Genomic DNA, 25698 nt, shown 5'->3' with positions numbered 1-25698 from the left:
ATCCGGCAGAATCGCAGTCGGCCGCTTCTCAGTTCTGTTCAGAACCACAGCATTACTGACCGCCAGCGCGATGTTGATACCGCTCGTCAACCCTAACCCTAACCCTAACCCTAACCCTAACCCTAACCCTAACCCTAACCCTAACCCTAACCCTAACATGCTTACGATCCACAGCAGTCTACATGGATTGATAACATGATTAGTATGTGAGGGAAGACGGAAACAAGCGATGACGTCTGTGTAGAGAAATCAACATCGACGCACCATTCTGAAGCTCCTGAACTTGTCTTGAGCCATGGCGAAGAACTCTTGGAACGTATACGTGGCGGATCTGCGCCACTCTTCTTCGTCCGGTGCGAACTAAGTCCAGACGAAATCAGCCTCATATTCAAGAGACAAACAACCAGGTTAAGGGAAGAAATCTCACCGGATCTGATAGTCGGGTAGGTTTCGTGACGGTCTGGAGGTCCACGAGGACGATGGTGCCGCGTTCGGTGTCAACGAGAATGAAGTGCCCATCCCGTCCCTCGGGAACAATAGCGAAGACGAAGACGTGAGGCGGGAGCTCGTGCGGGTAGGCTTCCTTCGGTATCTCAAAAAGTTCCTCGTGAGCGTACTTGTTGGGCAAGCTCAGGACGACCTCCCCGGCGAAGTCGACCTGAGAGGACTTTTCGTAGATATTGAACGGCTCCCAATCGTCTTTCTTGTCTCGACGGACGTAGGGGATATGCCTCATCAGGTCTGCTACTGTGTTGTTCTTGCCGAGGAAGAATGAATCGACGAAGTCGGGAGTGATGTGTTCCCACCCGCCCGGGGGAGGGTATCTGACCACCTCGGGAGGCAGGTATAGATGGGTCAGGAAATCGTAGTAGGATTTCAGCTCAGAAACGAACTCATCCCTAGAGTAGGTTGATTCCTGCGGCTCACTTTCGGCCATGTTGATGGAGACGCGCACCGCGAATATTGTGCAGACGAGGGACGGGACCAGCAAGTCTTGCGAACGTAGAAGGTCAATGTTTATTATTCACATACAATCGCCGTTAGCCTCACACCGAGCAGCATTTGCCACCTATAGCTCTAGTTTGCTCTTATAAAATACCAAGCCCGCTGTGAGTGAGATCAACCGGACTTCGGCGCCGTGCTCTGCCTACCAAGACGTTGACTGCGCTGGACTGTTAGTCAAGGGCTTCAAGGCCAACTTCTCCGCCTAATCTCGGCTAAAACTTCTCCAAAGAGTTCGTTATTGGCTCTGAAGTATTTGCCTCATCCGAGGAATGGCACATGTCCAGGTCTTAAGTCAGAGCTTGAAATTGCAGTCAGGCAACAGCTCGATTCGACCCACACTGCGCATCTCTAGCGCCAACACGGCTTGGCATGAAGTTGCACCTTGCAGGCCGTGTTCCGTGCTAAAGAACCCATGCCAGCAGAGCCACAGTTCACAACTCATGGGCAACTCAGACCATTTGGTCCTTACAGTCGAAATGGTTTCGTCTTCGGCTCCGACGTCTCGACCTCTTGGCATAGACTTTCGTATTGGTTCCATCTGGTTCTATTGAACTAACAGCTCACGTTAGCTTCAATCTTTCGGTCGGTGCGGACTAGGACAAACAATTTGTAAGTTTTTAAACGTCTAGCCGCGAATCCCGCCTCAACTACTGCGCCGCTAACGAACTTGCGCCCACAATACCAACCATATAAAGCTTCCGTTCTAAGTAACTCGCGAGCCCAGCTTCTAAGCGAGCAATTGGCAACACGAGAAGATTGGTCCACAGCTAGGCAAAAGCCACCTACAAACTTCACGGGTCGTTACCCATAATGGACAAGGCATATTCACATTACCTCACAGAACATGCCCCCAAAGTCTTTCAAATTTTCACCAGGCCCAGTTATGTTCGACTTGAAACTCCTGAGCAGTACGGATGTAATAAGTTTCGAGTAGGACGTCGAAATAAACTTCGGCTAGACGTCAGGCGACGTTATAACCCGGGCCTCAAATTCCAACACGATATTACGTTCTAATGGTCCGACGAAGGCGAGGTGTAGTCTGGTGAAAGATTATAATAGTACTTCATTCCCGTCTCTGAGATTCGAAAATCATCAAGTCTTCCATACGAAATTGTCGTTCTTTTGCCAGCGCTCTGGTCATCTCATTGAACATCCACCGTTCATTCTCTTTTATCTATGGCTCTCATATAAGCCGACGCTCTTTTCGACATTATCTCTCCCGAATTAGTTCATAACACATTCCTCACCTTTCCTCCGTTTCTCCGTGATGTCCCTAACACTCGAGAGGATGGACACCTTCCTTTTGGCTTTATATACCCTGCTAGCTTACAGCACAGGCGTGCAGGCAAAGGCGGTCTTCGCCCATTTCATAGTATGTTTACATATACGCATACATCATATACCAGTAAGCTAATCGCCCCGTAGGTTGGCAACACTGAGAATTATGTAATGAGCGATTATGAGTATGACATCAGTCAGGCCCAGCATGCGCACATTGATAGGTTCGCTCTCAACATAGCGCGAGACGAGGCCACCAACGTTAAAAGCGTTGAGAACATGTTTAGCGCTGCAGAGGCTGTTGGCTTCAAACTATTCTTCTCTTTCGACTACGCCGGTCAAGGCCCGTGGGATAAGGAGGATGTCATCGCTATGCTGGACATTTATGCCAATAGCCCGTCATACTTCCGACACTCAACTGGTCAGCCTCTAGTATCGACTTTCGAGGGCCCAAAGCAGTCAGATAACTGGGTCGAGATCAAGCAGCGAACTGGAGCCTTCTTCATGCCTTCTTGGTCATCCCTCGGCGCAAAGCGGGCCATAAAGAAGGGCACGGCCGACGGGCTCTTCAGCTGGGGTGCTTGGCCGGAGGGACCCAACGCTATCAGTGAGGAGATTGATGCCTTCTATGTCGACTTTCTCAGAAAAGATGCTAGCGGCAAACCCAGGCCTTATATGATGCCCGTTTCGCCTTGGTTCTACACCAACCTGCCCGGTTACAAGAAGAACTGGCTCTGGCGCGGCGACAGCCTCTGGTTTAACCGTTGGAATCATGTGTAGGATATGGAGCCAGAGTATGTCCAGATCATTTCGTGGAATGACTACGGCGAAGCCACCACATCGGCCCGGTTAACGAAAGAGCTATAATCGCCTTCGAAACAGGCGAAGCACCTTTCAACTACGCTCTCGGACTGCCCCACGACGCTTAGCGAATGTTTCTGCCATTCGTCATTAACACCTACAAGGCTGGAAAGACCTCATTCACTAGAGAGGGCCTTCCCGTCTGGTACCGTAGGAACCCTGGTCGTGCTTGTAGCAATGGCAGCACAGTTAGCAACACCGCGGCCCAGGTTCAGGAGGAAGGAGACCCGGCTGATTTCGCCGAGGACAAGATTTTTTTCACGGCACTTCTCTCCGAGTTCGCCCTCCCACGAGTCAAAGTTGGCAACGGAGAGTGGACAAATGTGATGTGGTAACCTAGTCCTAGTGGTACACAAGCATGGGATATTACATTTCAAAAGCATAACAGAACGAACCTACGGTCTACTAACTTCAATCTACGCATCAAGGGCATTCAAAAGCAAATCGCCGCAATCGTAGTCGATCAACTATTAAAGTTCGTCGTTTCTAAAACACTTAGTGCAAAGCGACCGGGTACATCATGCTGTCTACATTTGAGACATTGAGGAATTAGTGGCTGATAGAGGAGATTTTCACAGATTAAGAATGAAATAGAACCTGATATTTTGAGTTTGCTGTCGGGATGTTTTGACTGTGTACTAATGCCAGAACTATTACCCAAATCTTCTAATAACTATCAAAGTGAGGTCTCTGAAGTCTTGACCCATTCTTGCTTTGTCAAATAAAGCTTGAGATGATCTAAGATTGTCTCTTCAACCTCGGTATCATAGAAATCCTCGATTCTACTAATGAGACAAATATCATCGGAGGTAACCAGATTGACAACGACGCCATTTCGGCCGGAACGACCGCCACGACCGACACGATGTATGTAATTCTCACAATTCGCATGCAGATCATAATTAACAACCAGAGGAATCTGCTGAACATCTATACCACGGGCAAGAAGCTCAGTGGCAATCAATAACCCAGCAGAAGTAGAGCGAAATTCCTCCATAATTACAGCACGTTCAAATGCTGGCAAATCCCCATGCATAGCGAAGAAGGGGAGCTTAAGAGCACTCAGCTTCTCCACGAGCCATTCAGTCTTTTTGCGCGTATTGCAGAAAGTGATTGTCTGAAACGCCGGTACGCTTGTGTACAGATCGAGAAAGGCCTTGAGCTTATACTCTTCCTTCTCGACATTAACGTAGAATTGCTTGATGCCTTCGAGGCGGAATCCCTTCTTCTTGATATAAATATGATGGAGATCATGCATCAATATACCGGTGGCTTCGAGAAGGTCTTGCGGCATCGTAGCAGAGGTACAAACAACCTGGGTCGGGTGCGAAAGAAGTTGGGGAATATCGTAGATATGATCCGCGAAACCACGCTGGGAGGCTTCAGTCAGTGACAATTACAAGAGGTTTTGGAACATTGTCTTAACGCTTACAGCAAAGATCTCATCGGCGTCGTCAAGGACGATCAGCTCTATGTTCGCCGTCTTGAGGATACTACGCTGTATTAAATCCCTAAGGCGGCCAGGTGTTCCAACCACAACGTGAGGGGCATCTTGGAAGACCTTCTCATAGTCAAGCATGCTGACTCCGCCAACACAGGCATGACACCGGATATTCATGAAGTCGCTGATAGCGACTATGAGCTCCTGAGTCTTGAAAGCTGACTCGCGGGTAGGAACGAAAATCAGAGCCTGGCAGGCTTTCAAATCAGCTCTTACTTTCTGAAGAACGGGAATAACGCAAGTAACCGTCTTCCCAGCACCGTAAGAGGATTCGGCAATCACATCGTGACCATTGATGATAGGCATAATGGCACACTGCTGGATAGACGAAGGGCGCTCAAAACCGTACGCGTATACTGGAGAGGTATCTCATTTAGCGGCTAGGCGCAGCACAATTCTCTCAATGTATCACGAGCACTTACCACCACGAAGAAGCTCAGACTTGAGATTCATATCATCAAAGGCAACAGCCTTGACGTGTTCAGACTCCGTGTAGTCTGTATTACATAGGTTAGCACTTGAGACATTTTTTAAGAGATATCTGAACCCTAGGTAAACAAGGTTATGCCTCCGTCAGAATGATAGTGTAAAGAGTGATTTGATGCCGCGAGTACTACAGTTCGCCATCCGTATCTCATACCATAGTACATAACCTGACTTGGACAGGAATGGAAAAGCCTACCATCGGGATCATTCTCGAAGTCCGTGTTTAAAGCCATTGTGTTCAGAGTAGCCAGGCAAGGTTCTCTTTGGCCCTTAAAAATGCGGGCCAAGCTGACTTCAATTCAGACTTGTGGAAGAGAGAAAAAATGAATGAAATTAGAGGATTGGAAATGATTAGGAATGTTTAAAGATGAGCCGGAACAATGGAGCTCCGGTCGACTGTTGGCCGCTAGACTCGACGCGATTGGTGCTGGCGCTTATGTCACTTTAGCGGCTGTCACATCCAATGATCCAGCACAGCCACCAAAGCTAGGCAGCCATCCACTGAATCCGCTTCAATCTGGCGGGGTTGATGACTGGATTTCGTTGTGGCGCTTTTATATTGAGGCTGTCGCCCGGATAGCTCTAGTCTGTATCCCGGAGGAACTATTCTGACGTTTCTTTCTCTAGCCCTTACGAGTCGGTTTAACGTTAAGCTCCGTCTCGTTTATTTATCGAGTGTTGATAGAGAAAGCGGTTTGAAAGACATATTAATACCGCTGCCGCGAAAGTGCATCTTCTGGAGTCCTCGATGCCGTAGAGACATAATAGCGGATAGAGATTAGAACAGATCTAAACTTAAATGATGACGATAGAGTAGGCGACGATAGCAGTGAGAAAGAATCCAGCTGGTCCCGATGCATTTCATCTAGCCTCTCGACGTAGTCATATCACAGGAAGGATGTGTCGTCTCAATGACGTGGAATGTAGCTCACAGGCTCTACGAGGCGCGAGTTTGGCCTAGCTATATCTACAAGAAATGTGTATACCGGCAGTAACTTTCATCTCATGGATCAACGCTGCTCGGGGAGGATACCGACCTTATATAACAGTGGCAAGAAGAAAGCTTCGATCGGTTGGCCGACAAATTCGGTAAGCAAATACGAGACGACGTCTTCACGCCTAAGCAATTCCAGGTGGTCATTCTCAGGTACTGAAGTGCTACTAAATCAGCCGTTAACGAGGTTACTAAATAGTTGTCGAGGAGAATGCCATCATGGGCGAGCGCCAGCGACAAAAGAAAGCGGAGTTAGCGAAGAAGGCTAAGAGAAATAAAGCCCTGTAGATAAAGGCGCTTAAAGCCTTTCCTTCATGCCCAGAAAACGACGCACCTGACTAGGATGTTACTAAGGCTAAACAACGGAACAGGTTTCCCAGGCGGCACAGTCGACAAAAAAAGAAACCAATCACGAGGGGCTAATGAGCGACCAGGGTCAGTCGGAACAGACGAGCTCTCCAATTTTTAAAAAAGGCGGCAAACAAGAAGGCAGTCAATAGTTTTAACGGGTCGAAAGCATCGTAAAAAAGAAACCGATACGAATATATCAAGTCTTCGTTGAGTACGGCGTTCAATGTTGAGCTTTAGATAGACTCGCCACATATTGTCATACCTCGTTCGGTGTTTGGCGACCGCAAATCCCCCTCAAATACCAATTCGATCTCCATTTAGCCCCCCGACATAACAATTTCCGGGCCTACGTAGGATTTTCGCCAAGCATGCAACGGTTCGATTAAAGAGAGTAACTGATGCGGCACAGCGGGGGGTTAACGCGGGGTCTGACCTCAGTAAGCACTAAGCATGGCGTGTTTGTCGCGAGACCGTGTGTGGTGTTTTACTGCTGTGTTTTTCCTTCAAAAGTTTTCATCACCTATTTCATTTTGTGAATTTAGAGAAAGTCAATCGCCTGGCCGTGGGGTTGTCTTATCTCATCGCTGCTTGTGTCTATCAGGGTGTCTATTTCTACGACCTTCCTCACATTCGCTTTTCTGTTGAGCCAAATCACTCGCTTTGCAATCAACTCTCGTTGTCGTTGGATCTCTTGCGACCAGCTTTTGTGCTTAATCACAATTAATCACAGAATGACTCCGTCCTATGCGTCCGCGTTCGCGGGTGCCCTTCTCCTCCTTGGCAGACTCCCTGGCTCGGCCGCCGAATTCAAGACCAGCTCTCGCGATGAGATTGTCGCATCTTCCAACAAGCTTGCCAAAGACTTATTCACCGTCTACGAGGGCGATCAGCCTGGCAAAATCCCCGGCATTCTCCCGGGGCCTCCCACCCCGAGCTCGGGCGGCTACTACTGGTATCACGGCGCCAGCTTCTTTCAGACCTACGTCGACTACCAGCACCTGACCGGCGACGACTCCTTCCAAGACAGCATCGTGAAGGCCTTAGCCTTCCAACTAGGCCCCGATGCCAACTATATGCCTCCTAACTGGACCGCCTCAATGGGGAATGACGACCAGTGTTTCTGGGGCACGGCTGCGCTACAGGCTGCGGAGTACCAATTGCCGAGCGCGGATGGCAAGCCCTCATGGATCGAGGTGGCCAAGAACGTTTGGGCGAATCAGGCTTCGCCGGACCGATACGACGAGACGTGCGGGGGCGGGCTGCGTTGGCAGATTATCATGTCGAATGCTGGGTATAACTACAAGAATAGTAAGGATCTTCCCGTCGGCGATGTTGGCTTAGGATAGATGATACTAATGCGCCATTGTAGCCATGTCAAACGCGTGTTTCCTCAACATGGGCGCCCGTCTCGCGAGGTATACTGGCAACACGAGCTATGCGGAACACGCTGTGAAGGCGTGGGACTGGCTCGAAAGCGTTGGCTTCATTAACACCACAACTTGGGAGGTATACGACGGAGCCAACGTGGACGACAACTGTACCAGCCCTGCGAAGTACCAGTGGTCTCAGAACGCGGCTATTCTTACAGAGAGTGCCGCGTTCATGTACAACTTCGTAAGTTTGTCCTGCAAGGAGTTCCTTGTCTCTGGAATCATTCGAACTCAGGCTAACCTCTTTACATAGACGAATGGCTCCGATGTTTGGCATGACCGCGCCAAAAAGCTTGCCGAGGCCAGCATCAAGACATTCTTCCCTAAGGGCATCGCCTATGAAGCCGCCTGCGAAGGTACTAAGGGCAGCTGTCCGACCGACGCCATGTTCATGAAGGGCTATGTCCATCGATGGCTCTCTGTCGCCACCCAGGTGGCCCCTTTCCTCTCAGGAAACGTGCTCACCGTCTTGAGGTCGTCGGCTCAGGCTGCAGCAAAGCAGTGTCAGGATAACTCCAAGGGCATGACGACCTGTGGTTTCTACTGGAGCGACGCCGAGCTCACCGACCCGCAGACTGTAGATAACAGAACGGGGGGCATCACTGGCGTCGGTGAAGGAACGAGCGTGCTGGGTGCGATTTCGGGTCTGCTCATCGGCGACGCCAAAGCGCCCGTGACTAATTGGATTGAGGGCAGTGGGGGCGCTTCCATGCCTGAACCCACTACTAGCACTGGGTCTGGAGGCACTCCCGGTGGAACGGGCGGCTCGCCGTCGCCGACGGAGTCGGATTCACTGGCTGGGCATTTTGGCACTGACGTTCGTATGTTGTTGTTTCCTGCTGTGCTTGGAGCTTGTCTCCTGGCTCTTTACTGAGACTTCATGACGTTACAGTCGAAAAGACATGATACGTCGACATGATTACCCAAGAGCCAATAATGAAGGATATGATGCTCATGGATATGTTGAAAAACCAGTGATCCTAGTCTATAGCTGTAGTCAGATGGCATTGAAATGCTTTCATCAGCCTCATATCCTCTTATGACGCGTCACATGCCTTGCCATCGAGTGGCTGTTGTCAACTCGACTGAGTCTTTAACCCCCTCTCCACTTAATCTGTCATAACATAATGCATAATGTCGTCTTGCAAAGCCTTCACCATCGCGAACAATACTGAGAAAACTGTCTTGATAGCAGAGTCACCGACTGACACCATGTTCTAGGTAACCCTAAGAGACTGACGCGAATATCTTGAAGAACTATCCCCAAATCCTTTTCCTGCTCTTTAAGATACCTGATTACGGTAGCTAAACCCAGTCCGATCAATGTCTCATACATATCCTTTGAGTTGATGATATCCTATTGATCGTTCCATTCTCCCACGTAGTCGCTCGATGATATTTCTCGGAAACTATCGTATAAGAGTGGTAACCGGAAGGTTTGGTTAAGACGACGTCGAAGATAGCTTTGAACTCTGATATAAAGTGCCCGACTGGTTCGAAACGTCGACTATGCTAAACTAAAAAGACTTCTAGTAGTTTTGTTATATGTGCATCTACATCCAGCGTAACCGATTGTTGATGGCGTTTCTGGCTGTCGGTCACGACTGCGGCTGGGTTGGTGGCCGTCGCCAGCCTTCGCGTAGTCCGCCACCCCTGGTCCAGGAGCCAGTCACCCGCGCGGGGTCTTGTCCCGATGTGGGCCGCTGACCTTGTTGCTGCTGTCTTCATGGCCACTTGGTCTCGGTCTTCTCATTGTGGACTTCCTTTCAATCAACAGAGCGGAGTGCACATGAGCTCAACATTTAGAGTACTGTTAACATTTATCATTGTTGTTGAATTTGCTCTATAGGTATTGGAGATCTTGGGGAGATTTCAGCAGCTTACTTTGTATCTCAACGAGCAAAGTCCGGAAGAGAGCAGCAGTATCTATTTTCTGGTGCTGTGCTCCTGGCTCAGTCCCCTGTTTTGAAATGATATCTTAATATTTCTGACTATGGAGGACCAGTTTCTGCTCCATGGACACATTTCTATCACGATAATAGACGCCTGGGCTTAGATTCTCTGTCATGAATCGAAGGAACCTCTACATCAGCCCATATGTGTTGGCTTGTGAGACCGCTAGGCTGGGCTGTCTTTTTCCTTGCCCTACCGCTTCTACGTCCTTCCGGCTTCACATTTACTTAATCCTTCTTTCTTCAGCCCATATTACACCACGCCTTGTCTCTAGTAATGAAAATAAATCAATTACCGCATCTAGGCTCGCTATTGCTATAGTCCTTTGTTCCTTAGGTATTGCAATCTTAATGGCGCTTTACTGCAGTATTAGGTTAACCTACTTACTTTAGCTACGCCCCTCCCCTATCTAGCCACCTTCCCTTTAGTAGGGCTAGCTATAGGAAGGCTTCGCTGAATGGGACTAAAAGTTCTCAAGGTTTACCTAGCCATGGCTTTTTGTCTAGAAGAATGCGTAGTTTTTCTGTAAACGGCGCTTGGTTTTCTCAAGTAAGTGGCTCCTCGCCTCGCTCAATCCGCCATCGATTCGTTGCCTCCAACGCCCTGGGCAAACCTCCGAATAGCCATCTCCATTTATCCAGAAACCCTTCCGTCATTTCCTAACCCGCAATGCTCCACGGCAGTAACTACGTAATAATACTGCGCCGCTAAATCTTATTATTAGGGAATCCCTTATATAACCCCTCGATGCAGTCGGCCTATATCTCGTCCTTATTAAAAGTGCCCGTAGCTAAAATGAGCTAGTTACGTCCCTTAGGACAGGGGAAGAGATCGATCTAGTTGCCATGCGGCACCGTCTGTTAAAGGACGGTGGGCAGGAACGCTAGCAGAAGGGGGCTAGTATTAGTAATAGGGGGTATAACATGGATAATCTCTTTACTATAATCGAGTAGTGTTATGGGGATACCTGAGATAAGCGTGCGGTTGACGGCTAAGGTACGGAGAGCGTTGAATTGAAGGAAGGTGATGAGGTGGTCTGAGCTCAGTGGGAATAGAATCGGGAGTAAAGGTCGTCTTGTGCGGTGTAGCTGCATCATGCGGGAAGCTGGTACGGCGGACACGGCTTGTTGCTCATCATCCCAGCATTGCATAAGATCTTCTGATCCAACCCTTGTCTCGGGAGAGGTACCGAGTTCATCAGTCTTCTTAATGAGGGCTTTTCGCTTTCCTATGTAGGTAGTTGATAAGATGTTTTCTATGAACTTTCGATAACGAGACATTGTCTTCCTAAGTTCTGATCTGGATTAAACAGAGGAGTAGTTTAATATATACGGTATGCTCGGGTATTGAGCCTAGTCTGTGCTTTCCTACGTGCTGCGGCATCTTTGGTTCCAGTCCATTCGTCCTCTCGACTCATCGCCTTGAGCAAATCAGCAACCCAAGCCATGTCGTCTTTAAGGTCTGCCATCACCCATCGTTTAGACGTACCTCTGCCAATTGTGGCATGATGCCAAACTCGACCCAAGTCTCTGGAGCCGCAGGCTGGATACTGATCGCAATGACGCTAGATGGGTCCGACAATGTGTGATGCAGGTTATCGTTAGTCTGACGGTAATGCAGCCTGCTCACAGTCTGACATACTGCACCAGAGATAAGAGTGTTACCTGTCTCACCGGGGCGGTGCAGATGAAGGGCGATTAATGGAATGGGATGATCCCAGTGGTCGTCGCTGTGACGCCTAGCCTGAGTAGGTCAAGCTTCATGCAACCTGCTCACATTCCAAGCTAGGACTAGTCTCATGCAGCCGGCTCACCCAGACCATTGAGGAATCCTTCCTTCGCAAAGTCCGGTGGAAGATTGAATCTTGTTGGCTCAAGGGGGTCTGCGACTTACGTTAACTTATGGATACTCAGGTCAATGGCAAGGTAGAATTGCTCGTACCCGTGGTTAACAAGACTGGTATCAAGAGGCCACGGCATATCGTGTTCGGCAAAATAACAACCTTCTCATCATCACAACACTCATCATCAGATAAGAATAACGATTTTAAGCTGTTATACTATCGATCCACAGGTTCAGCGACGTCAGACTTTCTCCAGGCACTATTACAGAAGATGAGATTCCACCCCGACAGTCTCCCCGACCTCACTGGTCAAACATTTTTAGTTACGGGCGGGAATTCTGGCATGTCAGTCTTCCCACACCTTTCTTCTTTCCCCTGTTCCTCTTTCCAAGGAGTAAACTGGCTAACTTACCAAAACACAGAGGCTACCAGACAGTCGCACGTCTGGCAGAACACGGTGCTCACGTTTACATATGTGCCCGCTCCCCAGACAAAGCAATAACTGCGATTACTAATATCAAAAAGATATATACCTCGGCTAACATCGACCTCTTATAGATGGATCTCATGGACCTTGCTAGCGTCATTACCGCCGCTAAACAGCTCTGCATGGTTTGGTCAACAACGCAGGCATTATGGCAACTCCGTTCGAGTTAACCAATGACGGGTACGAGGCATAATAGTAGACTAATTACCTAGCGTACTAGATCTTGATAGACCACCTGCTTCCTCTTATGCTACGGACCGCTAAGAAAATTCCTCCTAGTAGTATTCGTATCGTCAAGATCACTTCGTCGGGCCACTTGGGGGCGCCCCAGGGCGGCATTAACTTTGACGACCCGTCGCTCAAAGAAAGCGGCGGCCCATGGTCTCGATACGGGCAGAGCAAGTTGGCTAATATTCTACATACCATGGCGCTGCACCAAGAATATGGCCCCGACTCACAGCGCGCGCATAATGGGGGCGGCGAGATATGGGTGTCGTCCGTTCACCCCGGCGTGGTCGACACGAACCTTTCCGGATCGGTGGGGTCGCCCGTGATGAGCTTCCTTTCCGTTATGCGCTGGTTCGGACTGATTTTGCCTGCGGATGAAGGATCGTGGAATACTTTGTTCTGTGCTGCGGTTTCGGATATGAAGGCAGAGTAGAGCGGTAGCTATATTGATATATTTTGGCAGTTCGGGGAGTCTTGGTGGTAGAGTAGTGCGGCAAAGGATGGACCGCTTGCGATGAAGTTGGAGGTGTGGACGAGAGCGATAATGGGAAAAGAGGGGTGGGCTGAGGGTGGAATGAAGTGATAGTTTGAACGCGTTTTTAGACGTCTTGCCTATGTTTTTGGCAATCAGTTTGCCTTGCTCAGGCCTGGCCGACTCGGCGCAGTAAGGCTTCAATATTTCTCTAGATCTTTGATTAGCTTTGAAGCTGCCTGGTATCTCACCGGCGCTCAGTATTCATTTGCCAAAACGCTTCTTAATACGTCTCGCCATACTCGCTTGTTACAAGTCTACTGTCCCTTGTCCTATAAGTCGTGACACAATATGTCTTGTATAGTATAAAGAGGATATTGAGGTCACGAGAGGGAAAGGAGTCTTATTCAAGAATTGCCAATGTCATTTGACCGCACGTTAATGAGCTATGGCTAATGTCTATCCTATAGACGTAGATACTATGTTACCTTAGCTATCTAGGGCGTCGTTTTCAGTCGAAAACCATACGCGGGAAACAAAACCAGTAATGAAAGTCTGATATATGTAGATCTTTATTTTATGACGCCCTGGGTAAACTATTTGGGCCGCACAAAATTTTTAAGGTAGGATTTACTTTTATTTCCACTCTTAGCCTCCTAGCTTACCAGCTTATCATATACGTTGATTTAGTTGAAAATTCAGACTTTAGGTCTCTTGTTATATATGACTCCTTTCCTGTAATTTCAGTACATTGATCGAAGCCGAAGATAGCCTTCTAGTAGGATTAATGTAGCTAAGGTAAGTACTGAATTATGAAAGATAATTAATGACCTAGCGTGACCCCTTTAACACTTAAAGGCCGTCTGGTGCTGTTAAGTCTTTTTTTACGTAAGCGCGGGACACGGCGTTAATAATAAGAGCAGAAGCCCCATTTATCCTAACTCAGTTTCCTGCAACCTTTACTCATCATAGCAACCATGCCAAGGTCGCTTGCACGAAAGAACGATGGTAGGTTGTATATTACCAACGCTATGGGGCGACCCTGTGCCGCTGATATCGATGAGCCCCGTGTGACACGACTGATATGACTTCTTAGGATGCTACGAGTGCTGTAAAAGGCGGCTCCGATGCGATAAAACCGAACCAGAATGTCTCAAATGTCGAAAGAAGGGAATTCAATGCTCCGGGCAAGGCCTACGGTGTCGCTTTAGCAGCCACATGAACCCTCCGCAGTCACAAGAAGCGACATCACATCATTCACGACTCAGTTCCAGGCGACGAACCACACCTACCTCTTCATCGACTATCCAGGCGATGCCTCGCGAGCGACTTACTGATGACAAGACTTGCGACACATCTACTATAGACCTTCCTTGCGGTATAGCTTCCAGACAAATCGAACCAGAAAATACCGCACGAGTGATGCCATTACGGGCCGGATTAGATGCAAATAATATCTCTCCGCAAGCAAGGATGCTATTTGATCATTGCAGGTTATCCCTTTATCTTGCCTTGATACTTTTCGTCTAATTGATACTAGTCTGTTCACACATCGCGCCGATGATGGTAGTTCTCGATATCGCAGGCAATGGATACCGTGATATTATCCTTCCACTGGCTACGCAGGACGACGTCCTCGCCAGAGCGATCTCGGTAGTTGCAGCATTTCACCTTACCCGGAAAGCTCCGCATCTACGACAACCAGCTATTGCAGGACATCGTGCTATTCTCGAGAGGCTGCAGAGAGACTCATTGCATCTTCCTCCGGAGCGGATCTTCACCCCTTACACTTGGGCAACAATTATGGTGCTGCTGGTCGGAGAGACCATCACTGGAGCTGACAATTACCTTCACCTTCTTGAAGCGCTCACATGCTTACGACAATCTCCCGAAGCAGTGGACGCTTTGCCCTCTGCTTTGCGAAATTTCTTTTGTCAGCAAGTCAAAATGTAGGCAAGTGTTCACCTCTGGTCGCTGAATGGTGCTGACCATCTCGATTTAAGGTTCGAGCTGTTTGGCTTCCCACTATCAAGCGAGGAGAAAGGAGCCCTTGTCCTTCAACGAAAACCGGATTATTATATGGACTTCATGACGTATCCCACTCTTCCTTCGGCGTCCGAGCACTTGGCCAACTTACAGATCATGCGAGCAGCCATTTGCGACGCCTGCATGCTTTATCAGCAGCGGACTGCATCCTCACTAGCGACGCCAGATTTTACGTCGCACGTGGAGCGGCTTCGCCAGCGAGTTCTCCCTCTCGAAGCACACACTCCTGGCGCCCATGCACTCGTCTGGACCTACTTTGTGGCTGCGTCTGAGAGCATTTTGCCGGATCACCGAGTTTTCTTTTCTTCGAGACTAAGAGAGATTTATGACCTCACCGGTTTTGGCAGCATACCCGCCGCGCTGACAGCGTTGGAGACAATTTGGGCAATGCAAGGCATCAAACGGTGGACAGAGATCGCTTGCAAAGACTTGCCGGTATTAGTCATGTAACAGGTGACAGGTTCAATCTCGCAGTTTATGTTGTCTCTCTAGGTTTACGTTTGCAAGTTGCTTGAAAAGACTTCTCCTACACCGAAAGAATTGCCACTCTCTATTCTATGCCAGCTTTGACCTCATACGGACATGCTCTCCCCGCCCAAGATCATTCCTTACGGTCAAAGCCGCGCGAGTTCCCTCTTCAATAGCTCCGTCAATGAAGCTACGCCATCCCAAAGCCCAGTCTGAACTTGCAAAGAACACCTTGCCATGACAAGCTCTCATGTCATTCAGATGGTTGGACAAGAGACCTGGCCCAGGGAAGAACCTGGAATAAATATTAGCGCAAGTGCTGAATCAAATACGAAGAGTTCATAACCAACCAGGCGCCTTTTGCAAATTCGTCCTTGGACCAGTTGTGGAATACCTGTAGGGCTATCAGCCGACAGAGCTTGAAAGAGCGGGAGACGCTTAGCTTACAATTCTCTCGATGTTCATGGGAGTCAGCCCCTGAAGAGCCTTCTTCGTGGCCTCGATGTCTTCATCCGGCTCGAAATGGTTGTGCTGACCACCAAAAGCCACGATATGAGTATTCCCGGAAGGAGTCTCTCCGTCCCCTAGTGCATAGAAGAGTCCATTGTGCGGGTAGCTGATGCCTGTGTAAGACCTTAGGTCTCGGTCACGCACCTCAGCATGCACCTTGACGCACTGATTTACGTGCCCAATGCTGGCAGCAGCCTGTTTCCCCTGGGGTAGGGGCGGATCAAAGGTAACGTTGTTTAACACGTTCAGGGGGATGGCGCTGATCATCCTCCGCGCCTTGAATCTTTCGGCCTGTCTCGTGGTGACTTCAACTCCGGCAGTCGTGTTTCTCACTGTGGCGATTGGCGAGTTGAACGCGTAAGTGAGGTTGCCCGTGGCTAAGGCCTCCTGGAAGAATCGTATGGCGAAACTGGATTGGCCGCCGCGAAATTTGTACTTTACAAGATAATCAATGCATCCCTCGTATGAGTAGGCACACAAAGCCCACCAATGGAGAAATTCGAAGAAGCTCGTCGTTTCGAGAGTTCCTCCGCTGCAGAGCAGAACAAATGATTCCACTGCCAGACGCTCATTTGGCGTCAGGGAATCCTGAATTTCGGCTAGACGATCGGCAACCGACATGCTGTCCAGTTTTATTGCCTCAGAAGAGAACTTGCCGGTGTGGCTGAAAGGTATAACGTTCTTGCCGTACGCTCCGTCGACGTTCACGAGTTTGCGAAGGCCTGACTCAACAATTTTATCCTGGATACCGTCAGCACAGCGCCTCGCTCGTTGAGGCCATCCACGCACCTCTTCGTCGTGGGTGAATCGCTGAGTTGTTCTCCCATTAGAGATATGGTACTCATTGATCCCGCGGGAAAAGTCGTAAGACACCTCCAATTCGTCCTGCATCTGGTATCGCATTATCTCGCGCCACACATTCGGCTGTCCCCAGAAAACCCATGTCCCACCCATCTCAAATGGATAGCCTCCGATGTTAGATGACCATGACCGACCACCTATTCGATCGCGTCCCTCGAGGAGGAGTACCTTCAGGCCTGCGGCACGCATCATTTGTCAGTGGCGAAGGTCGTCAACGACGGGAGAAGTATTACCTGCAACAGCAGCATCTCTTGCAGCAGTAAGTCCGCAATATCCAGCGCCTGCAACAATCACGTCGTAAGTAACGTCGTGGGCAGAGGTCAGGTTGCTAGGAGGCTGAATGGCGCCAATACACGGTACTCCAGGCTTCAGACCATCCTCCTCGGTCCATGAAAAGCCATCTCTCGATGCCATGGCCCAAGATTTGACGATGATTGACTTTGAAGGGAAAGACTTTTGGAATTGAGAGAATTGACCAATTGATGAGAGGAGACCAACACACACGCACTCATGAGGTGGCAGAGCTTCCCGACTTAAGTAAGTACTGGGCGAAATTGAGGCCCGACACCCACGGACTTAGCTACCCCGTCTCGCAAAATTGTCATCCACATCACGACTTGACTCACCAGGTGCCGCTCATCGGCGCGGGAATCTGGAACCTACGCCTCTTCGCTTGATGAGATAAAGTATTGCCTGAACCAGAGGGTTGATCGAGCGCTCGTGGCCCTACCCCTGGAAGCAGTCCCACCTTTATCAAAAAAAAGTCTCGAGAAATTCCCTATTTTGTCCTAGCCTTAGGATACCTTCTGCACCCCGCACTTTAGCTTTGTCCCGCCATGCAGAGTGCTCGCGAATTTCCTCAATCCGGCAATTTTCAGAGCAGTTCATGAAAGAGATAAGCGAAACCCAATTGGCTGGGAATCGCTTAGATTCAATCTTCGGTAACGCATGAGATAGCATTCGAGGCTTGTCACGAGTTTCACTCGTCCAAGCAGATAAGACATCGCCGCAGATTCGGATGAAGGATACCGTCATGTTGCCTGTCATGAAGGGTAGCTCGTTGTTCAGCTTGTGCGTGTTGAACGGCATGATACCTCGTTATCTGCCACCCAGTCTTCGCTGATGAACTACAAATGAGATGGGCAGCCCACTTGCGCTCTAGTATGAATTGCAAGTCCAGCCATAAGGTGGTCGGTTTTCAAGTCTACGACTCGAAACGACCGTACAACATTTCATTCACTCCAGCCGTGATGTCGCCTCCGAACAATGGCCACCTTCAGGCCCGCCTGTCTGGCCTCAACATGGTGGCAATGGCTTTTGCGATTCTGAAGTAAGCCCAGTCTCGTTCCCTCAAGGAGCATGTAGTTGACAGACGCACTTCAAAGTACTTGGATTGCTCTAGCAGGCTCAATCGGACTTGTGCTTCCGTCTGGCGGGTCTGTTTCACTTCTCTACGGCTTCGTCTTTTGTGTTTTATGCAACCTCGCCCTGACGGCGAGCCTCGGCGAGCTAGCTTCCATATGGCCTACAGCTGGTGGCCAGTACCACTTCGTCTATGCCCTTTGCACCAATAAGTGGAAACGAGTCATGGTAAATCGCTCTCCCCAGCCCATTTTGGTTGCTCGATGTACTGAAACTGGACATAGAGCTTTTGGGTCGGCTGGACAAACATTGTCGGATGGCTAGTCGTTGTGACTGTCCAAGGATTTTTCGCCGGTAAATATCGATCCTTCGCAGCCTGCAGTTGACTATAGCTTACGCCAATCCAGCTCAATTCGTGTGCGCCGCGTCTGTCGTCGCCTCTAATGGAAGATTTGTAGTCACGCAATGGAATACATATCTAATCTTTCTCGCCATTTTAACATTCGCCACTGTCGGTAACATTTGGGGCAATAGAATCCTGGGCAAATGGAATGACTTCGCTAGTAAGGAGACCCAAACCTCGAAGTTTCTGTTGCTTGTCAAGAGCTCACATCATGAAGTGTTCTGGTCGATTCTTGGTGTTATTATCATCAGCATCATTCTCTTGTCTCTCCACGACAAGACAAACGCAGACTACGTATTCACGTCCTTCAACAACGAGACAGGTTGGCCCGACAGCATTGCCTGGGTTCTCGGTCTTCTACAGTCCGCTCTTTCCCTCATTGGCTTCGACGTCATCCTCCATATGATGGAAGAGATGCCTAATCCATCCCGCGACGCCCCACGGGCCATGATTTACTCTATTGTTGTTGGAGGAGTGACGTCAGTATACCGCTCCCTTTGCCACCTACTAGCACACTTACATATCGAACAGTGGCTTTGCCTTCATTCTTGTTATGCTATTTTGCTTCACCGATCCAACGACGGTCCTTGCAACCAACACTGGCATGCCCATTGTGGAACTCATGCTACAAGCAACTCGAAATCCGGCCGCAACCTGTGTGATGACCATTATGCTTGCAGTCTGCTTCATCAATGGATGCACTGCCAGCACTACCAGCGCTAGTCGGCTTCTTTACTCCATGGCACGAGATAACGGTATCCTGTTCCCTAAATACTTTTCACACATTACTCCAGGCCACAATGTCCCTACTAACACCATACTAATGTGCTATGGCTTCAACATCCTGTTCGGAACGTTGTATCTGGGACCCACGGTTGCCTTTGGAGCATACATAGCGTCATGCACTATCTTTTTGAATGTTTCGTATGCATTTCCCATTATCGCCCTGCTTGTAAGGGGGCGAGATATTCTGTCGCAGCATCAAGTGCCGAATGCACCATTCAGGTTGGGGAGGTGTGGCTATGGTATCAACTTGATTGCTGCTTTATTTGTCTCTGTCACTTCAATCGTAAGCCCTTTTTGCTTTCGTCGACAAATGGAAATGCTAACAAATACCAGTTCTTTTGTTTCCCCGTCGCTCTGCCAGTCACCAGTGATAACATGAGTCATCTCACCCCTATCCCCAGGTAGATTGGTATGTACTAACAACATAGCAGATTACGTCTTAATTGTGGTCGCAATCTTCATAATCATTGTTGAGAGCTACTGGCTTGCATACGGGCATAGATTCCAAGTCGAGGTGAGCATCATTGTCTTCTTCTTCTCATTCTCACTATAAGGGAAAGTCGGTGGCTGACCCTTAAATTATAGGGAATTCAGGTTATTCTTGGTCAGCACGACAGTGTAACGGCCAACAATGCGTATGAGCTGGGCTTGGATTTTGGGACTACAGACCAAAAGACTTCGGAATGAGGGTTAGAATTAGACTTTGTCTATAACGAAATCATTCGGGAGGATTATGCGGAGCGGAATCTCTACTACACCTGACAGTAAACTGAATTACAATCTAGTTTTAGGATTAAAGGTCATGGCGTAAATTCTAAATGAATCTTCCCGTGTTATGCGTAGCTTTTTAAGGGGTCTTGTCAATTTCATACTCATCTAACACTGTGTTTCTTATTCTCTTAATTACGAATTTGCTTTGAGTATCAAACTAGAGAAAAACTAGAGATTTGTACTGATGCCGACTCTAAAACAACGAGACATCTATCTCATTCCTCAAGTGCCCATTTATCCCATCGACTGCTACAAGGCGACAGTACAATAGTCTCTAGCTTTTCTCCAAATTCTCTAAGATATAAATTTTTTGATTTGCGGATATAGTAGAAATAAATCGGAATAACGCCTGATTAGTTCTTCCCCCGTACTCGGATGTACTGTCGCCTTGTAGCAGTCGATGGGATAAACTCTGTTTTATTGATTTCTTTCATTTAGGCCGAGTTGGAGCTATTATCCTTTTTCGACTCGCTGGCGACAGCAATAATCGCGGGTGGCTTGGGAACCTTTTGTCGGAAGACATGGCGCTGGAAGAAATAGGGAATAGAGTACTTGATCTCGTGGCTGATGAAGTGTTTTGTCGGAACGGAGAAGACCTCTGGTGGTGGGGGTTAGCACAGCGACGCAATTGAGGAAACAGTTCGACATACGGTCCAACTCTTCCAGAGTGAGTTGCTTAGTTTCTCGGACGAAACAGAAAATCATGCCCCAAGCAATTAGGTTGAGTCCAGCGTAGAAACCAACTATGCCAGCGAGGTTAGTTACAGGACAAGGATCAAAATTACCCGAAGATACTTACAAGCACCAGTTGGAGTCATGGCAGTGCTCATGCGCGGGAAGGTCAAGCTGAGAATACCAGCTGTGGAGCTTGTCAGTCAGAATTCCTCGATATAATGATTGCATGGCTTACCGAAGGTGTTGTTAATGCAGACAACCCAGGCCATTCCTTGCTCACGCTGGATGGTAGGGAAAACTTCGGCAGAGTACTGGAAGGCGACAGGGCCTTCACCCAGGGAGTAACAGATGGTGAAAAGGTAGATGAATCTGGTTGACAGGACTGTTAGTCTACCTTAGGTGAGGTATCCATACAAGTGGTACTACTCACAAAGCGACAGGTCCAATCTTTGGCCCACGGTCTTCCGTTGGGTTCAACAGGGACAAGCCAGCAGCCAGGAGGAAGATGCACATCAGAGGGAACGTCTGAGGCTGTTAGTTTGCATTCAGCAGATTTGGCTCATGTTAACTCACGATCATGCAGAGAGTCCTTCGGCCCTTGGTGTCAATGAGGAATAGGGTAGGGATCGTCGCAATCACTTGGATGGCGCCGTACCCCAAGGAAGCATACAGGGCCTCTACGGGCGTGTATCCTGCATCGACGAAAATTGTAGAGCTGTAGAAGGAAATGATGTTGATTCCGCACCTAGGTAATTGGGTCAGCATAACAAATTAAGGATGAAGATTAGGAGGATTCGCACATTTGCTGAGCAAGCATCACAGTGCTAGCACCGTAGTTGGCGCGCCTGATTCTAGGGATGGAAAAACAGTCCCATAGGCGACGGAAGTAACCAGCGCCACGAGCCTCCTTGAGCTCCTCCTCATATATAACCCACGAGTAGTAGAAATCTCTGGCCCCGATAATATTATGGGCTCGAAGTTTGCACATGGAGCGGAAAGCCTCGGCGTGTCGGCCGTGCTTCATGAGCCAACGCGGGGACTCAGGGCAGAAGAATATACCAATAGCCAAGATGAAGGATGGGATGAAGGCCGAGCCCAGCTGGAGTCGCCAGGAGATATCGCCGGTATCCTTGACAATGACATTTGCGCAGAAGCCCAGAAAGATGCCTGCGACGACCCAGAGTTGCCAAAACATGACGAGTGCGCCACGGACTCTGTGGGGAGCCATTTCAGCGGAGTAAATGGGCACAGTGGCGTTCTTTGCGCCGATGCCGATGCCCATCACGAAACGCGCTGCGAAGAGACCTTGCCATGTTTGCGCAAAACCGGAGCCGATCGGTGTAGCAGTAAGGCACAAAGCCGTGATGAAGATCTCGCCGCGTCGGCCAAAGTAGTGGTTGAGAGGATCGACAATGAAGGCGCCACTGCGTGCGGGGAGTTAGCAATTGCGATAGGACCCGGGGAATGATTGTGACCAACATCAGACCAGCCGTGAGAAAGATGATGGAATTAATCAGACCAATGAGCCACTCGTCTCTGGAGGACCCGCTGTTGATGCCAAGTGCCTCGTGGAATGTCAGGTTGGCACCGTTGGAACCAGTCTGATCCCAACCCTGGGTCGCGGCTCCGATGGCACAGAGGCCGATCGAATACCACAGCATCTTCGGGCCGTGCCATTTATGGTCCCGCTCATATTCGAGCGCTCGACGCTCGTCTTCGGGGAGGTCTGCAACGTCGTTGAAGTTGTTCATGTCGCGCGCGACCATCGCCGCGCGACCGAAGAGGGCGGCATGTTCACCCAGGTTGTGCGTCTCGGCGAACGCCACGGCATCTTCGACCGTTTGTTGTGGGGTTTTGCGCTGCAAGAAGAAGGCGTGTCAATGGTTTTGGGAGCGTTCCTCGACTCATGATCCTGAGCCTCGGCGCAAACAGGAACTCACCTTAAGCGGGTTCTCGACGATGTTGACGGCGGAGGCCTTTCCGCTACCAATACCCTCAGCGAGCTCCGTCTGGGGCTTCAAATCGCCGCCTGTGTCCTTCTCGAACGCATCGTCCGAGTGAGGGACGTGGTCGATTTCGTTGATTCCCATGGTTAGCTTGGCAGCGTTCAAATTGGCTTGGCGGGATCCAGAAATTGTGGCAGTTCACTGTGAAATGTGCGACTTGCGCCAATTGATCAACGATGAGCCAAGTAACAGTAGTAAAGCCAAGCAACGGGACCGACCATGGCCAAGTCTTATGTATTTCCGGCCAGACAGGCTGTCTCTGCAAGAAGGCGGCTCCATTAATCACAGTTCCAAGTTCCAACACCCAAACCCCAGACGCTTCCAACTTCCCCGCTCTCCGCACTGGGGTAAGCATGAGGTGGGGATTCATCCATCAAAGGCACCCAAGCAACAACATCAGGAGATGATCATCCGTATCTACATAGTATGTAAGCCCCTCGTCTGACATTTCGGCGTGTCGGGGATATCGGTCCCAGTTGGACTCCGCCTTTTGTCAGTAAACTCGAGCTCTCGAGGCAGTTGGGAGCGCGTTCACGGGAGTTTGCAGGTTTTCATTGGAAGGTTTGAGATGAAAGAGTGGAAACCAGTGAAGCTAGTGTTGCCGATCATGTCTTGGCCTTCCCGCCTGCCTCCTGATTAGATGTACTCCTGGACTTAAACATGCGTCATAGGTTCAATCAACATGGGTTTTCACGCTCTGGGCTGGCAGGCACGCAAGCTGGTTCAACAACTCGTATCTCCAAGCAACAGTTCACCCCGAATCCAACGTTACTTACTTTGAGTGGGTAATCACCACTCCATTTTACCTACGTGGAGTCCAGAACTTTCCCCGCACGAAAGCCCGGTCTTACCATCGTTCTGAGCTTCGTTTGGGGTCTGAAAATGACCTAGCGGATTTGAATCATTTAAGAAGCCGAGGGCAATGATTCCAGCGCGGTCTAGTGTAGTCCTCATCCCCATCTCAGTCGACACAAATGCGGAGAGACGCTATTATATTACCCCGAGATTATCAGTCCATGTTACCCTAAGAACAGAATAAATGGAAGTTAAAAAACCGTCCCAGCCATCATCGCTTGCTCATCCATCTGCCGCTACACATTCACCTTCCTCGTACTCCAGCTGCCGTCATGTCTCTCAGTACACGTGTCTTTGATCTATAGCTCGAGTAACACTGCTCTCGTTCAGCATACACTAGACTGCGACGCGAGAATCCTGGCGGTTTGAAGGTAACGCCGCAAACTAGACGTAACTTAGATATAATCTTGATATTATGAAGCGGGGTGCTACTGCCATGCCCTACTGTTCTGCTGAGCGAAGACGAGTCTGCCTTCACGCCTGCTAAAGCATGTGGGTATAGTGTCCGATCGGAGACCCCCTGGTCGAAGTCCGTCACCGTTGAAAAGGGTCTGCTATCGCCGGACTTGGCAAGGCTCGCGCCAATAACGACGCCGGATAAAAGGGCGAATCGGAATGCCACACAGCTGTCGGCACTCCTTGGGAAAGATTTCTTAATCCATGGCGAAGTCTACGGCGCGACTCTACATTACCGCTCTCGGTGAATATGAAGCACGGCTCAAAGACCAGCGCATTGGGAATTTTGCTCTCGCTCCCAGAACATCAGTACCTTATCTAAGGTCGAACACGCTAGGCAAAAGCGAAGGAATGATGACTGCAGGATTAGGGTGCTTGGCTTCGCTACTTACTTCTGCTCCACCGGATACCCTGACGTCGTCCTTCTCGCACATTTGATTTTTGCAAAAGGACTGGCATGTCTTCAGCATGCTTGTGTATTGAGATGAAGTATTCCCTGCCACAGTATTGGATTTTTCAAAACACATCTTTCACTTGACTCTTGGAGCAGTTTTATTAGTCTCTCGATGGGGCAACAATACTCACACCCCCGGAAAGGCGCAAAGATGCAGGTCATCTGTGCAGGGCTGTCGCGTACTGGAACCAGCTCGATCAGCCGTGCTTTAGAGATGCTACTTGATGGGCCGGTCTTTCACGGCGGAACTCAGTTATGTCTCGGCCCTGAAGCGGAGATTAAATCATGGATGAAGGTGCTTTCAGAGTGGCCACCGACGAATGCGGCCATGGAGCAGGAAATCCTGAACACTATACGCGTTCGCACTGACGGCTATGTTGCTATCACTGACGCGCCTGGTTGCAACCTCGTCCAAGAGCTTGTGACACTATACCCAGACGCCAAAGTCGTCTGCACAGTCCGTGATGATGAGGCCTGGGAGAGGAGCATGGGAGGGTTGAATGACGAAGTGTCACCATCAGCTTTGCACTTCATACTCTTCCTGCTTCCCACGATGCGACTCTTCCCAGCCTACGTTCAAATCCTGATCTCGCATTGGGTCAAACTATACGGAGAATCAAATCCACCAACGGTCAAAACATATCACCGCCATATCGCGTACCTGAAGAGTGTTGTTCCGCCGGAGCGGCTGATCTTTTACGACGTACGCGACGGGTGGAAGCCCTTGTGCAAGGCACTGGATCGCCCAGTACCCGAAGATGTACCATTCCCCAATATTAATGATGGCAAGGCTATTCAGACGTTCGCAATGAAGCAAATCAAGCGGGGTCTTGGGACATGGCTTTTGTGTTTCAGTATAATAGGAGTTGGCAGCTTCATGCTTTTCAAGGCTTGGGGCACTCTATTTTGAATTTGTTTATTTGTTGAGCGACATACTGGGAGTGAGGAAGTCTCAGAGTGTGGTATGTGCTCTTGTGGAAGAATCAACAGGAAGACAAAATGATTATATTTTTGCGCTTTAGCTAACTTTGTGAGCAAAAGAGTCACGCAAAGTGTTTTGCTCTCTATATACATGTATGTCTCTGCTGCTTCCATGCTCCTAAACGACCCTTCCGTTTCTGAAGCTTCCAGCCCTTGAAAGTCTTTCTAAACCTCC

The 25698-nt window shown here is 49.3% G+C and overlaps 11 protein-coding genes across 11 annotated transcripts; 7 read left to right on the top strand and 4 right to left on the bottom strand.

Moving 5' to 3' along the window:
- Positions 1-249: 249 nt before the first annotated feature.
- CCOS01_10361 (uncharacterized protein) lies at positions 250-937 on the bottom strand (the record flags this gene model as incomplete). Its single annotated transcript, XM_060458517.1, has 2 exons — positions 250-360; positions 428-937. 2 exons carry the CDS (start codon positions 935-937, stop codon positions 250-252), a joined length of 621 nt encoding a protein of 206 aa, XP_060311682.1.
- Positions 938-2272: 1335 nt separating this feature from the next.
- CCOS01_10360 (uncharacterized protein) lies at positions 2273-3063 on the top strand (the record flags this gene model as incomplete). The annotated part of the gene is made up of 2 exons (XM_060458516.1): positions 2273-2377; positions 2431-3063. The coding sequence occupies 2 exons, from the start codon at positions 2273-2275 to the stop codon at positions 3061-3063; spliced, it is 738 nt and encodes a 245-aa protein (XP_060311681.1).
- Positions 3064-3215: 152 nt separating this feature from the next.
- On the top strand, positions 3216-3479 carry CCOS01_10359 (mutanase; the record flags this gene model as incomplete). Its single annotated transcript, XM_060458515.1, has 1 exon — positions 3216-3479. One exon carries the CDS (start codon positions 3216-3218, stop codon positions 3477-3479), a length of 264 nt encoding a protein of 87 aa, XP_060311680.1.
- Positions 3480-3820: 341 nt separating this feature from the next.
- Positions 3821-5364, bottom strand: CCOS01_10358 (ATP-dependent RNA helicase eIF4A; the record flags this gene model as incomplete). The annotated part of the gene is made up of 4 exons (XM_060458514.1): positions 3821-4516; positions 4577-5001; positions 5068-5142; positions 5328-5364. The coding sequence occupies 4 exons, from the start codon at positions 5362-5364 to the stop codon at positions 3821-3823; spliced, it is 1233 nt and encodes a 410-aa protein (XP_060311679.1).
- A 1843-nt stretch (positions 5365-7207) lies between these two features.
- Positions 7208-8780, top strand: CCOS01_10357 (glycoside hydrolase family 76; the record flags this gene model as incomplete). The annotated part of the gene is made up of 3 exons (XM_060458513.1): positions 7208-7784; positions 7846-8090; positions 8160-8780. The coding sequence occupies 3 exons, from the start codon at positions 7208-7210 to the stop codon at positions 8778-8780; spliced, it is 1443 nt and encodes a 480-aa protein (XP_060311678.1).
- Positions 8781-12337: 3557 nt separating this feature from the next.
- On the top strand, positions 12338-12850 carry CCOS01_10356 (short chain dehydrogenase; the record flags this gene model as incomplete). The annotated part of the gene is made up of 2 exons (XM_060458512.1): positions 12338-12369; positions 12469-12850. The coding sequence occupies 2 exons, from the start codon at positions 12338-12340 to the stop codon at positions 12848-12850; spliced, it is 414 nt and encodes a 137-aa protein (XP_060311677.1).
- Positions 12851-14452: 1602 nt separating this feature from the next.
- CCOS01_10355 (uncharacterized protein) lies at positions 14453-15385 on the top strand (the record flags this gene model as incomplete). The annotated part of the gene is made up of 2 exons (XM_060458511.1): positions 14453-14838; positions 14893-15385. 2 exons carry the CDS (start codon positions 14453-14455, stop codon positions 15383-15385), a joined length of 879 nt encoding a protein of 292 aa, XP_060311676.1.
- A 325-nt stretch (positions 15386-15710) lies between these two features.
- CCOS01_10354 (monoamine oxidase N) lies at positions 15711-17188 on the bottom strand (the record flags this gene model as incomplete). Its single annotated transcript, XM_060458510.1, has 4 exons — positions 15711-15797; positions 15851-16654; positions 16703-16950; positions 17008-17188. 4 exons carry the CDS (start codon positions 17186-17188, stop codon positions 15711-15713), a joined length of 1320 nt encoding a protein of 439 aa, XP_060311675.1.
- An 836-nt stretch (positions 17189-18024) lies between these two features.
- On the top strand, positions 18025-20012 carry CCOS01_10353 (choline transport protein; the record flags this gene model as incomplete). Its single annotated transcript, XM_060458509.1, has 9 exons — positions 18025-18104; positions 18160-18364; positions 18421-18490; positions 18544-18699; positions 18757-19018; positions 19071-19608; positions 19659-19704; positions 19757-19839; positions 19911-20012. The coding sequence occupies 9 exons, from the start codon at positions 18025-18027 to the stop codon at positions 20010-20012; spliced, it is 1542 nt and encodes a 513-aa protein (XP_060311674.1).
- A 518-nt stretch (positions 20013-20530) lies between these two features.
- Positions 20531-22861, bottom strand: CCOS01_10352 (uncharacterized protein; the record flags this gene model as incomplete). The annotated part of the gene is made up of 9 exons (XM_060458508.1): positions 20531-20694; positions 20747-20839; positions 20896-20955; positions 21007-21140; positions 21202-21296; positions 21345-21516; positions 21572-22195; positions 22251-22630; positions 22712-22861. 9 exons carry the CDS (start codon positions 22859-22861, stop codon positions 20531-20533), a joined length of 1872 nt encoding a protein of 623 aa, XP_060311673.1.
- A 1832-nt stretch (positions 22862-24693) lies between these two features.
- Positions 24694-25452, top strand: CCOS01_10351 (uncharacterized protein; the record flags this gene model as incomplete). Its single annotated transcript, XM_060458507.1, has 1 exon — positions 24694-25452. The coding sequence occupies one exon, from the start codon at positions 24694-24696 to the stop codon at positions 25450-25452; it is 759 nt and encodes a 252-aa protein (XP_060311672.1).
- Positions 25453-25698: the final 246 nt, after the last annotated feature.

Source organism: Colletotrichum costaricense (genome assembly GCF_030867565.1).
Source record: "Colletotrichum costaricense strain IMI 309622 chromosome Unknown Scaffold_10.1, whole genome shotgun sequence".
Lineage (NCBI taxonomy): Eukaryota > Fungi > Ascomycota > Sordariomycetes > Glomerellales > Glomerellaceae > Colletotrichum > Colletotrichum costaricense.
This window is presented reverse-complemented; position numbering and strand designations above follow the sequence as displayed.